The sequence below is a fragment of the Benincasa hispida genome, chromosome 11 (genome assembly GCF_027475165.1).
Source record: "Benincasa hispida cultivar pf3 chromosome 11, pf3_genome.v1.1, whole genome shotgun sequence".
In the NCBI taxonomy this organism is placed as follows: Eukaryota; Viridiplantae; Streptophyta; class Magnoliopsida; order Cucurbitales; family Cucurbitaceae; genus Benincasa; species Benincasa hispida.
In genome coordinates, this window is record NC_143488.1 from 72,626,891 (window position 1) to 72,640,249 (window position 13,359).

The 13,359-nt window shown below is 31.2% G+C and overlaps 1 protein-coding gene and 1 long non-coding RNA gene across 4 annotated transcripts; both read left to right on the forward strand.

Annotated features, from left to right (window-relative positions):
- Nucleotides 1–436: 436 nt before the first annotated feature.
- LOC120089819 (uncharacterized) lies at nucleotides 437–2,132 on the forward strand. Of its 3 annotated transcripts, XR_016524337.1 has the most exons (5): nucleotides 570–702; nucleotides 1,057–1,194; nucleotides 1,342–1,436; nucleotides 1,731–1,831; nucleotides 1,931–2,132. It is a non-coding gene; the product is annotated as an uncharacterized LOC120089819 (long non-coding RNA). The 3 variants fall into 3 exon arrangements; XR_016524339.1 differs by lacking the exon at nucleotides 1,342–1,436 and having other exon boundaries at nucleotides 566–702; nucleotides 1,752–1,831; XR_016524338.1 differs by lacking the exons at nucleotides 1,731–1,831; nucleotides 1,931–2,132 and having other exon boundaries at nucleotides 437–575; nucleotides 1,342–1,728.
- A 5,652-nt stretch (nucleotides 2,133–7,784) lies between these two features.
- LOC120092105 (Double Clp-N motif-containing P-loop nucleoside triphosphate hydrolases superfamily protein) lies at nucleotides 7,785–12,694 on the forward strand. The gene is made up of 4 exons (XM_039050313.2): nucleotides 7,785–9,236; nucleotides 9,626–9,851; nucleotides 10,591–11,143; nucleotides 11,892–12,694. Exons 1-4 carry the CDS (start codon nucleotides 7,873–7,875, stop codon nucleotides 12,515–12,517), a joined length of 2,769 nt encoding a protein of 922 aa, XP_038906241.2. The 5' UTR covers nucleotides 7,785–7,872; the 3' UTR covers nucleotides 12,518–12,694.
- Nucleotides 12,695–13,359: the final 665 nt, after the last annotated feature.

The following is a 13,359-nucleotide window of genomic DNA, read 5'->3' on the forward strand; positions in this document are numbered from 1 at the left end:
ATGTGATAAAATTCAACTAACTTTTTTTTTTTTTAGTTTTGTGATATAAGTGGTAAAATATAATTATCAATCAGAGATTTTCACTAGTTTTATGGATGATATATACAAATAGCTCATCAATAATTTTATTTACATAGATAATAATATGCATTTGATAATTATTATAAGCATGCATTTTTTTTAGTATAAGTGGATAGAACCATCATCTCTGGGTCTTCAATACATATAGATGTTAATTGAACTAAGCTCATTTTCACAATTATTATAAGCAATCTATCAATTTTATTATATATAAGAAAAGAACCGCATAAATTAGTCAAGTATGAGGGGTTGCTTATTTTGGGCCTAAAAAGGCTTATTCTTGCTTGGTTCAATGGTCTATATTGGGCTTAATGGGCTTGAATCTACGAGTTGGACTCCACGCGCTGTGCCTCTTATCTTACTTGGTCCAATTGTCTTCATTGGGTCTCATGGGTTTGTATTGGGCCCATGGTTAGATCTTGATCTCTATCCCTTTTGCCTCGATCTTTCTTGCTTCTTCAAAGCTTCTCAATCTCCTCTTCCCAGAAACGCCAGTAAGTTCAATCTTCTAGTTTTCGTGTTCTTCATTTCTTTAGATCATCGAGCTTGTTTTTAATTTGTAGCAAACTCTTATAGTTCATAGTCGGTACTTCTGTAATCGGATTTCGTTTCTTCGTTAAGGTGATTCTATTACTTGAATTTCTTGTATCGGTAATATAGCAAATTTATTATTTTTTTTTTCCTCTAGATTTTTCATGGATCTATTATAATTTTATTTGTTTCCTGTGCAATGATCTGATAGTATTTGTTCATAATCGAAATTTAGTTCAATATTAAAACATTTTTTAAATTTTCTTTCCTATTTTTATAATCATTTTTCAATAAAATGTTTAGAAGGAAAATTTCCGTTGATGATAAGGTGATTCTTGAACTTTGTATCCAGAAATTTCTAGGACCTAACAATGTCGACGTCTATTTCTTTAGGTTGAGCTTTCTTCCTCTGTAAATGTGGTCTTAATTTTTATTCTCCTGCAGGAATTTAGGATATTTTTATGATTTCATAGCATCTACGACTTCAATGTACACAAACACAATGCTGTTTCTTTCCTCAGAAACCTTTAGGGAATAATGACCTGCGCCTACCCCTGCCAGTGTTCCATTGGAGGCTCTGATGTAAGTTTCATTACTCAACTTTACTTTCTAGGATTACTGGTGGAAATAAGATGTGCCCTTGATATTTTTTATTTCCTGACCGAAGTTGGGTACGGCTCCCTTCATAAAAGATTCTGTATTTTAATCAACTTTGCTTTTGTTGTTCAGTTTAGAAGGGTATAGTGCTTGAAATGGCCAAGCGAGATACATATTATTCAATGGTTGCTAATCATCTCAAAACTGCATGGCTGACACACTTAGAGGTTTTTGATTTTGATGCATTACTCGTGAATTTGATTCTTTAGGAATGTTAAGGGGACTGGAAGATGGAAGTTAAAATAAAGTTAAGTGTCATTTTAATGTAGGAGGACCATTGTTATAGAATAGCTTTCACTTTAGAATTAAGAAAGCATGTGTGGTATGTGGTAATGAATAGAGGGGGAATGCGCACCATAAACTCATTGTACTATTGGGTATTTGCTTTCTAAACCCATGAAAAATAGTTGTTATTATTTCATTTATTTAATTTGTGCTTGATACATTTGATCTTTGTTTAGGCTTGATGTTGTTGGATGCAGGTAGAGCTTGAAACTAGAGATCAAGATGTGTACAAGCACTATTCTTGTTGAACTTTGAAATTTGGATCTCCAAGGATATGGTTAGAAATGATTTTAATTTGAACTAGCTATCTGCTGAGTTTGTTCAACTTGAGTTAGGTAGGTTCCTTTTTAACTGCTATTGTTCTTTTGATTTGAAGCAAGCTCACCAACCCAAGTTTGGAAAAGGTGAAGGTTATGAGTGAGGTTCTTTCAAGAGATCTTGAGGCTGACTGTTCTTCTTTTTCAACTTGAAATCTTTGTTACTGTACTCAAAATATAAAGGCATGATGATAGAATAGTCAAGTAAGATGCACCTGTTAAATTTCAAGAACTTGATCATATTCTTCTTTGGATTCAAAATTCATTTCTGTTGGGTGGTAACTTTAAACATGAAATTTTGGGGATTGACTCCATCATAAACATTTCATTCATCATGTGAAAGTAAGACAACAGAAGTGTTTTAGAAAGGCAGTTCAATCCATAATTATTAACACGATATATTTGGAAAGTGATATTCATAGGTTTCCTTTATGCAATTTGGATGATTATTGGCTTACACAAGATTAGGTAATGATGCTTTCAGAGAATGCATACATCCTCAGTCATATTGACTTGACTTATTAGGTATAAAATTGTAAGTTTAAAGACTTATTATATAGATATAAAGTTAAAAATTAATAGACTAACCTTGGTAATTGAGCTTAAATATCTTCTCATGAAGTGATAAGATAATAGTACCTAAACGTGTAAATATTAGATCAAATAATTTGAAAAGGATGAGAACGACTGGTTAGAAGATTGAACACAGAATATATACACATCAGATAAATGTCCTCGACAAGACAAGAAGAAGAACTATTGAATGCGGAAGAACAACTATTGAATGCGGCCTCTTGTCAAGTCCTCCATGGCTGTTCCATCACAGGGCTTTTAAGCACTATTTTGTGGCCCAAACTGTTCAACAAATTAAAGAGAAAAAGGGGGAGAAAAAAAAATGCTTATAAGTTATAACACAAATGGAGTATATAATTAATATAATCATCTCACTCAAAACATTGGTCAATTAAATTGGTAAAAAAGAAGAAAAAGTTAATTAATTACCATATCATTATGAAGCGATTAAGTAGTGAGTGGCTGGGAGCGGTCGAGGGAGAAGGGAAAGATTGATGAGGATATGAATGATTAAAGTTGATAATGATAATAATAATGTTAAGAGAGTTTAATGAACTAAGTGGCACTATTGAATATAATTTAGTTGGAAAGGGAAGAGAACTTTTTTTTTTTTTTTTCATTGTAATATAATTTTGTAGGGACTCAAGGGAAGAGAATAGTAGAACTTTTGGGAAAAGGAGTTTATGGGGGAGGGTGGTACGTATCACCTTTACATAAACTTAAGCCTGTCATTTCAAAATTGGACCAACTTTTTTTTGTTAAATCGTAAACTTTAAGCCTCTGCTCTCTCTTTGCACTTTTTATAACTATTATTTACTCTCTCTTTCTATGTGTAGAAATATGGTTTTGGTTTTGGGTTTTGGGTTTGCTTTAACTCACATGGCCACGTAGAGGGACCAAAGATGCTTATTTTGAAGGCTCAAAAGCATAAAATGAGCAGCCCTTTTGAGTAGATAATGCCATATTTTGCTTTTAATATCAACTTTTTCTCACAGTGCCCTTTGCTTTTCTCTTTAACTAAAACACACCCTAAACAAATACCCAACCAACCACAATTTAGTTCAAACACAATCAAATCTACCCTCCTTCAATATATATGCATTCTGTCTAATTAATATAAATTATTAATCTCCTTTGAAAAAAAAAATCAAAAAAAAAAAAGAAAAAAAAGGACTGATGATCTCTAAGTTAACCATATTCACTTTGAAGCTAAACTATATATATTCAGCTTTTGTTATAGTTACTCTTTGAAAGTGTTAAAAATGGAGACAGAAAGACATGGGAGTTAGGGTGCATATGAAGCAAATACATTTATTCTCTTCTTCTTCTTCTTCTTCTTCTTCTTCTTCTAATTCTTCTATTTCTTTCTTTCTTTCTTTCTTTCTTTCTTTCTTTCTTTCTTTTCTTTTTTTCTTCCTTTCAATATTCAAACACTCCTTTTGGAGCATTTTACCCCATAGAAATGCTTTCTGTTGTTCAAATTATTGGGTGCTCTTTGTATGTCTTTTTAGGACAACAAAGATGGATACTATAACTTAACTTTTTGACCAAGGATGACACTTACCTCAACTCAAAAGCATTTTTAAATATTTATATACAGTTATTGCACAAGTTCTTGCACTTGGACCTTGACTACAATTTTAATTTTTATTATCATTTTTGAGTCCCTACAAACAAAATGGATTCAAGTTTCTATAGTGCTTTGCAATTATTATAATCACTGCCAATCATTTTTTTCACTTCACCAACTAATCTTCTTTTACCCTCTAAAAATCCTAACCCCTCCTTTTCTTTTGGTTTCTCAACTGGTAATTAGCCACTAAGTTAAGTTTAAGTTTTTGAGTTTTGTGTAAATTTGATCTACTAATTAATATGTTAAAAAAAAAAAGTAGAAATAAAAAAAAAAGTTAGATTAAATAAAAAGAGTAGACTCGAATCACAAATCTTTTGATCAATGTCATTAAATGAAAAGAAAACATACCAAATGACTTAACCACTCTCATTTGTATGCATATTGAATCTAAACAACTATATTTTGTTATAGATGGATGATAATTTATTTTATCAACAAAGTCTCTTCTGTATTTTTTTTTTTAATAAATAAATCTAGGCTATAATCACTCAAGCAATCCGAACCAACTTATAGGATATTAAATGATTAGGTCGGTGACCGGCATGATTGAACCCATGACCTCTTGGTTCTTTGGCCTTTTTTCGATGTTTTAACTACCACTAGACCAACCATGATGGTTCACTCAAGCTGGTGATTATAAAGTATGAATTTCTTTGGACAATTACGAAAACTTTCGAGGGAATGCACCTAGATATATGAAGCAAGGAAAAAAGGTTAAAGGGAGTTTAAAATGTGAATAACACATTTTTTTGCATCTTACTTATGGGTTACTTAATTAATTAATTAATAATATCTTAATTAATTAGCCTGGCCGTAAAGAAAGCTAATCGATCTCATGCATAGGTGACCGTGAAGTCTCTTTAGATCGGCACCATCTTTAATCTTTATTCCATGATTGTTTGAGCATTCTCTCTTTTTCTTTTTTTTTTCTTCCTTTTTTTTTCTTTTACTTGAAAACTACTTTTTTTTTCCCCTAATTCTCTGTCAAATATATATATATATTTTGGGTGTTAAAACAATGAGGAAAAAAAGAAAGAAAAAAAAGAAAAAAGTTAAAGTTGAAGATGATTGAGGAATGAAAAAACAGATCTCTCTCGTTTATTGTGTTGGAGAAATTACTACATATTTCTTAGTTATAGCGGATGCAAAAGAGAAAACTTCTTTTCTTTTTCTTTAATTTTTTCTTTTCTTTTTTTCCACTTTTTTCCTCTCTTGATCTAGATGGGGCTGGTAATTCAAAAAGAAAAATATCAATACCATCTAAAGAATTTCGATGTTTGTGTGTTTTTAATGGATCCATATGTTGATATAGCTAATCAAACCTTTATCCTTTTTTAATAGCTTCATCTATAATGAAAGTAGCAATAATTTCAATTTTGAAATATTGTGACATATTTGATAAGAAGTGTTCCTTAAATTCATAATGATAATATGGTGCAATGTATTAGCCATTTGTCTTATACAAGGCTCAACTAATAAATAAAATCCAGTTGTAATTTATGGTTTTTTAATATCTATGTCTTTTAATTTAAAAAATATGATAGTATAGCAACAAAATATATACATGTGTAAGTTAATATTTGAGTGTACTCTAACATTTTGATCAAAGATATATAGCTTTAACTCGTTGAACCATATATTGATGATCGTTAACTCGTCTTTATAATTACGATAGTTCCTTTATGTTTTTTTGTCTAGCTCTCATTATGTAACTATCGCATACTCATGATTATCCTCTTGTGATAATAAATCTATTGAGTTTGAGATATGATGTGTCAATCTAGATAGTTGAAATCTTCGTGTGCACCTCCTAATCCTTTTTTATCCTCTAGTATTTTGCTAAAAGAATAATTAGGTTTGTTTCCATACATATTTAAAAATAAATAATAGTAACTTCTTTCTTCCCACTTGCAAGAACATAGAATTATAAGAAAAAGAAAGGAAATAAATGTGTGGCATCATATTTACATGTACACACTTTGACAACAGGACAGGTGAAGAGATTTTCAACCTTCTATTTGTTTAAATATATATATTTCTTAAGAGATAGAGTTTGAATGTTTTAGATTTTATACTTAAAAATATCTAATAAATTGTTAAACTTGCGAAACTTTGTCTTATTCGTCTCTATACTTCAAAGAGTTCATAAAAAGTTTCAATTATTTTTTTAAAGAAAATCTTTGTCATATATGTTAATCGATTTAGTGATTGAATGCGAGTAATCTCGAGGAGTAAAATGATATCGTTTGTTAATATAATATATGTGTATTATTTGTTTTGAAAAATGAATATTAGGAGAGAGAAAGGAGGGGAAGGAGGAGAAGGGAGTAAAGTAAGCAGCTTTTAAGAAAGAATAGAGAATGAAGGAAGGGAATTTTGGGGGTGCGTTGAATTTTTTTTTTTAAAAAAAAAAGAAAAAAGAAAACAAAACAAAACAAAAAGAAGAAAATAAATAAATAAAAAAAGGGAGAAAAATGAGAGGGGATTGGATTTGGCATGCATGATTGATGAATGGTTAAATTCAAAGCCCTCACTCCAACATATGTTTGATTCCCACATGAATATTGGACACACTTCCCCATTCTCTCTTTTCACCCCATCGGTGTTTCTGGATACTCTTTTATACCAAACCTTCTCTCTCTCTATCCCTAAACACAAAATACACTCTAATTTTAAGCTTTTAATTATTTATTTGCTAAAATAAAAGTAGGCAAAACAAAATACGTTACGTATGCCAGAAACATATACATAAAGAGAATTATCAAAGACAGTTCATTTTTTTTTTAAAAAAAAAAATCAATAAAATTGAAGATTTTGAAGATTACGATGTATTTGCGAGAATAATCAATAACACTCACTCACAAATCGTTTTGAGTTTTTAGATACTAATTAAATATATGGTCGTTTCTTCTTAGTTATAGGAGGTACCTAATTTAGGCTTAGGATTTTTCTTTTGTAATGAGCTATAATAGAAGAAAAAGAAGTTATATTGACTACTATTAGAAGAGGGAAACAGAGAATATATAATTTTTCTCTCTTTTATTAAAAGATAGACCCATCGTGAAAAAGTTTATGGTGTGGAGGAGTAGAGTTTCACTAGGAAGTATTGTTTTGATTATATTTAATAAAGTTGATGCATATAATTTTTGCATTTTTGTAAACGCTCTTTAATTTATATTTCTCATATACGTCTTAACATAGTATAACTTCTCTAAAAACAAAAGAAACGTGAAGTTGATTAAGATTATATGTTATCGCACCTATGGATATCTCTTTCCCTTTTATATCTTGTTGAAAATAAAGATTAAATAATATGTTGTCTGTCCCAAAATTATTGTAATCTTTTTAGAACTCTAATTCAATGGATGAATCCCCACTTACCCTCAATAAAAAAATCAATAAAAAAAAAAAAGAAGAAGAAGAAGAAGAAGAAGAACAAGAGTATATCCCAATGGTAACTAGGTCTTGTAATAGTGTGGAAGAAAGAGAGATATATAGTGTATATATATAACTATAAAATATAAAGATTGTTAGAAAGATTTGTTGTCCACTTGGAGAATGGAGAGAGTATATTGATTTTGATGTTAGTGCCCTTCCTATGAATATATAATACCTTAACAAAAATTACATAAAAGGAAAAAGGAAAAAAAAAAACCCATTTATCCCCTTCTTTTTAATTTATTTTTTGGGTATATTTGTAGAGAGAGAAAGAAAGGCAAAGGCAAAGAGCAAAGGGCAAAGCTGAATTGCCTTTGATACTGCTGCCATTCCCTTGGTCCTGTTAATTGTCAGCACATGCATTCCACTTTCCACTACAAAATCCCCTTTCAACCCGAAAATTTTACCCTCACTTACAAGAAAAGCATACCCCCTTCCCCTCCTTCTCTTATTATTTCCCCTTATAACCCTTCTTCTTCATATCTATCCTTTTCAATTTTTCTGTTGTATGTTTTTGTAAGTATGAGAACAGGCGGTTGCACAGTTCAACAAGCTCTTACTTCTGAAGCTTTAAGCGTTGTTAAACAAGCTGTTCTTTTGGCTAAACGTCGTGGCCATGCTCAAGTAACTCCTCTTCATGTTGCTAGCACTATGCTTGCACCTCCTACTGGCCTTCTCCGTACGGCTTGTCTTCAATCTCATTCTCATCCTCTTCAATGTAAAGCTTTGGAACTTTGTTTTAATGTCGCTTTAAATCGTCTTCCAGCTTCTAATTCTACTCCTATGTTATCCCCTCATCATTCTCAACAACACCCTTCAATTTCTAATGCTCTTGTTGCTGCTTTCAAACGTGCTCAAGCTCATCAACGTCGTGGATCTATTGAAAACCAACAACAACCACTTTTAGCTGTTAAAATCGAGTTGGAACAGCTCATTATCTCCATTTTGGATGATCCTAGTGTTAGTCGTGTTATGAGGGAAGCTCGTTTCTCAAGTACTCAAGTCAAAACTAAAGTAGAACAAGCCATCTCTATTGAGATGGCTTGTTCTACCAAATCGAAAACGACGAGTAACAACAATAATAGTACTCCCCAGACGTCCTTGGTGACGTCTGGAAGAGCGAGGGAGGAGGATGTTGTAGTGGTGATTAACGAGTTGGCGGAGATGAAGAAGAGGAGTGTGGTGGTGGTAGGGGAGAGTGTGGGGAGTGTTGAATGTGTGGTGGAGGAAGCCATTGGGAGGATTGAGAAAAGGGAAGTGGGAGAGGGTTTGAAGGAAGTGAAGTTTATTAATCTTTCAATTTCATCATTTAGGGATAGGTCAAGAGTGGAAGTGGATGAGAAAGTTATGGAGCTTAAGAGTTTGATAAGGAGTTGTTTAGGGAAAGGGGTAATTTTATATGTAGGGGATATTAAATGGACTATAGATTATAGAGAAAATTATAATTCAAGTAGTAATCAAATTACAAGGGGTTATTATTGTCCAGTGGAGCATATGATTATGGAATTGGGGAAATTAGTATATGGGAATTATGTGGGAGATGTTCATCATCATCATCACCATCAACAACAACAGAAAGGCTTTGTTTGGATAATGGGAATTGCAACTTTCCAAACTTATATGAGATGCAAAACTGGAAATCCATCTCTTGAAACTTTATTGGCTATTCATCCTCTTACAATTCCAACAGGCACCTTGAGGTTGAGTCTCATCACTGACAGGTTAGAAATTATCAATCAATTCTTCGAGTTTTTGGTAAAGTCATGTTACTATTATTATTATTTATTTTTTTTGGGCTTATTACTGTTCTCTTTTAAATTTTTTTTTTCCTCTTCTTCTTCCAAAGCTAGGTCTCATATTCATAGCCCCTTTACTTTGAATTCAAGGGGGGGAAAATAAAAAAGGAATATTAGAATAAAAAGAAAGGTGGAAAAACAATAAAGGTTGTTTTATTTTGATTTTCCTTTCGTGAATTTTATATTTGTTTTCTTTTGAGCATTTATTCCAAATTCCCATAACAAAAAAAGTCATCTTTGGATATGGGCCAAACCCCAAATCCCATTACATTGATATGAAATTTACCTAGTTTTTTTTTTTTTTTTGGTTGCAGTGACATTCAAAGTCAGGGATTGGATGAGAATAAGAAAGAGATTGAATTAGAAGAGGAAAAACAGCTGAATTGCTGCGGTGAGTGTTCAGCTAAGTTTGAGAAAGAAGCTAGAAGCTTACAAAATTATTCAAATAATAACAGTGAGTCAACAACCTCTTTAACTCCTTTACCTGCATGGCTTCAACAATACAAAAATGAGCAGAAAGCAATGGGAGAAAATGACCAGGTCTTCTTTCATTATATCTCTTTATACACTTTGTAACTTCAAATAATCATAATTCCTCTATTTAAATATGAGGAATGCCAAAAATTAAAAAAAAAAAAAAAACCCTCTTTCTCCCTTCCTCTCACTAAAAATCAAAACTTGACATCTATTCAATAATATGGGAACTCATGATAACTGGCTAAAATACTATATTCTTTCTCATAATTTGTTTATGTCAGTGGAATAATAGTCACTGTATGATTTCTTTTTTCTTTTTTTCTTTTTAAATAAAAAAAGGAGAAATTTGTGGAATTCCACTTTGTCTCTCTGTATAGTTTTATTTTAAAAAAGAAACAATACTTTTCAAGCCACAAAAATTTAATTTCCAAAAACAAAATAATTCACTTGTTTGTAACTAAGGAAATTTTTACATATATATATATATATATTTTTATAGAGAGGGAATTATTCCATTATTAACCCTCCACTATCGTTAAGTATGAACTCATTTTTTTTCTCCATATAATAAATGGAAATCAGACGTGGAAAACGATTTTCCTTTTTGCAATTGAATGAAAAAGTGGTTTGGAATATTTCATCCTCTCAAAAAAGTATGAGATAAATTTCCCAATCAAAAAAGAAAGCCAAGAGGGATTTTGTATCTTTACAAAATGTAAATAATAATACAACTCAATTATTTGTATATTATTTATTATTATTATTTGACATTCTCTCTTTGTTGTTTCTTATTTTGTAACAGAAGTGTGTCACAGTCGGAGAGCTTTACAAAAAGTGGAACTCCATTTGCAATTCAATCCACAAGAATTCAAATAACAACAATATTATTTCTTGTTCTCAGAAAAGTTTGTCATTCTCTTGTATTATTCCGAATTCATCTTCCTCAGCATCAGGGTTTTCATATGATCATCATCATCATCATAATAATAATGATCACTACAATTTCTTACGATACACCCACAAAGAGAAGCATCAAGATCATTTCTATGAGGGAAATGTGGAGCCAAAGCAACTGATGTTATTGAGTAGTAATAATAATCATGGTTCGACCCCGTCTTCGGCTTCCTCAGGGAGTGATGTCGTTTTGGAGGGTGAATATGTGAGTAGGTTCAAGGAGTTGAACTCTGAGAATTTCAAGAGCCTTTGTAATGCTTTGGAGAAGAAGGTGCCATGGCAGAAGAATGTGGTTGCTGATATTGCTAGTGCAGTTCTTCAATGTAGGTCTGGGATGGGGAGGAGAAAAGGGAAGATGGGTCATGGAGATTTGAAGGAAGAAACTTGGTTGCTCTTTCAAGGTAATGTAAAGATTTTAAATTATTAACTTGAATCATCATCTAAATTTTGTTGCCTATTTTGAGTTGTGTGTGTCTAGTTTGAATGTTTTTGTGATGTGAAGTTTGTATTATTGTTTTGTTTTTGTGTGTGCTTAATTTGATTAGTGTTTGCATCTAAGTATCTTAACATGGGAGTTTAATTTGTTTTGAAATTTTAATGTAGTTATTTTTTGGATAGATGAAAATTTGGATAAAGATGAAAATTGAACTTGTAACTTTGAGATTGATAATACATATTTTATATCAATTGAACTATCATCATTTTGACATGCGATAAAGTAATTTAATTCTCTAACTTGCACTTATTCCCATGCAGCCTATTTTCCTACCTTGTAAAAAAAAATAAAAAATAAAAAATAAAACAATCATTTTAAAAAAAATCTGCCACATGGCATATTTTCACTGGTGTGGAGTGTGCAGCCCACATGTAAATTTTCTTCTCTAAATGAAAATTTATATTGGGTCAAAATATTATATTATAACTTCGAGATTGATAGTATATGACATATTGAATCCATGTTTTATTTAAAGATTTCACTTGAAATAAGCTAACTAGATGATATTTATTGGTCGAGATTTATTAGATACAAAATTTAACCAGATGTGGGTACATCAAGAATAATTTTTTTTTTTTTTTTTTTTGAATGAACTATGATATAGTGGTTAAAATTGATTAAGAGATTAATGAATTGAAGATTTAATTTAACAGGCAATGATGTAGGAGGCAAAGAGAAGGTGGCAGAAGAGCTAGCTAGAGTAATATTTGGGTCAGCAACATCAAATTTGGTGTCCATAACATTGAGCAGTTTCTCCTCCACAAGATCAGCAGATTCAACGGAAGATTGTAGAAACAAAAGATCAAGAGATGAACAAAGTTGCAGCTACATAGAGAGATTTGCAGAGGCCGTGTCCATAAACCCTCACAGAGTATTTTTGGTTGAGGATGTTGAACAAGCTGATTATTGTTCACAAATGGGTTTCAAAAGAGCCATTGAAGGAGGAAGAATCACCAACTCCAATGGCCAACAAGTTCCCTTAGCTGATGCCATTGTAATTCTCAGCTGTGAAAGCTTCAGTGCTAGATCTAGAGCTTGCTCTCCTCCCTTCAAAAAACAAGAAGAAAATGATCAACACAAAGACATTCAACAAAATCAAAAAAAAGAACAACAACAAGAACAAGAACATGAAGAAGAAGAAACTGCCCCTTGTTTGGCTTTGGATTTGAATATTTCCATCGATGATGATCATAGAGCTGCAAATGATGAGTCGATTGATGATGTAGGCCTTCTCGATTCAGTTGATAGACGAATTATTTTCCAAATCCAAGAACTATGAGAGTAGAAATATGAGAGTAGAAAGGTTTGGGCTAGATTGTTTTGCTTTTGTTAATTTTTTCCCTATATATATATATTTTTTGTTTTTCATAATTCCTTAACAACGTTTTCATCTTTAGATTAGATTGTTATATAAATATGATGAGGGTATTATGGATATATCAGCTTGGTTGAGATATATCTTAGTGTACCTATTATCCCTGACCCTAATATCTGTTAAAAGAATATTATTAGATAACATTGAGATTCCATCTCAAAACCCATTAACGATGAGAAGGATAACTAATATATCTTATTAAGTTGTGAGGTCTATTGATTTTCCATCCCATATAAAATAATATGATATGTCTATCAAAGTTTTGATATTGAATATATCAATAAAATATCGATATGAATAAATATTTTGATAAACAAATAAATTCATAAAATTTATTAAAAAATATTTAAATTATTAATTATGTTACTTTTACTCCCAAATTTAATTATAGATCTTGTAATTAGCACGTACTAACACATACATCTATAATTTTAATCCTTGCCTACCAGACAAAATTGTTTGATACATTCTAGAGGCCTCGTTCAACAATTTTCTTTTACCCTAAAACATATGCCATAAAGTTGTAATTGATAGATTGATTTTTATTTTTTTTTTATTATTATTATTTTGAAGAAAGTAATGGATGGAAAATTAAGTGGAATGAAATCCTAGCTTTCAATCGATAAACCATGGTTGAGATATTCGTTTTTGTTTTATATATTTTTATCGTTGGAATAATGAATGATAATCCATCTTTTCAGTTTTTAATCTCCATCTATGTATAAAGGGAGTTGGAAACCCATTTG

Bases quoted from the DNA above. Each gene is read 5' to 3' on its own strand.
- LOC120092105 (XM_039050313.2), top strand. From the start codon at position 7,873: ATGCATTCCACTTTCCACTACAAAATCCCCTTTCAACCCGAAAATTTT. The intron at 9,852-10,590 runs GTCTTCTTTCAT...ATTTTGTAACAG, and splicing joins CAATGGGAGAAAATGACCAG to AAGTGTGTCACAGTCGGAGA. The intron at 11,144-11,891 runs GTAATGTAAAGA...TTAATTTAACAG, and splicing joins AACTTGGTTGCTCTTTCAAG to GCAATGATGTAGGAGGCAAA.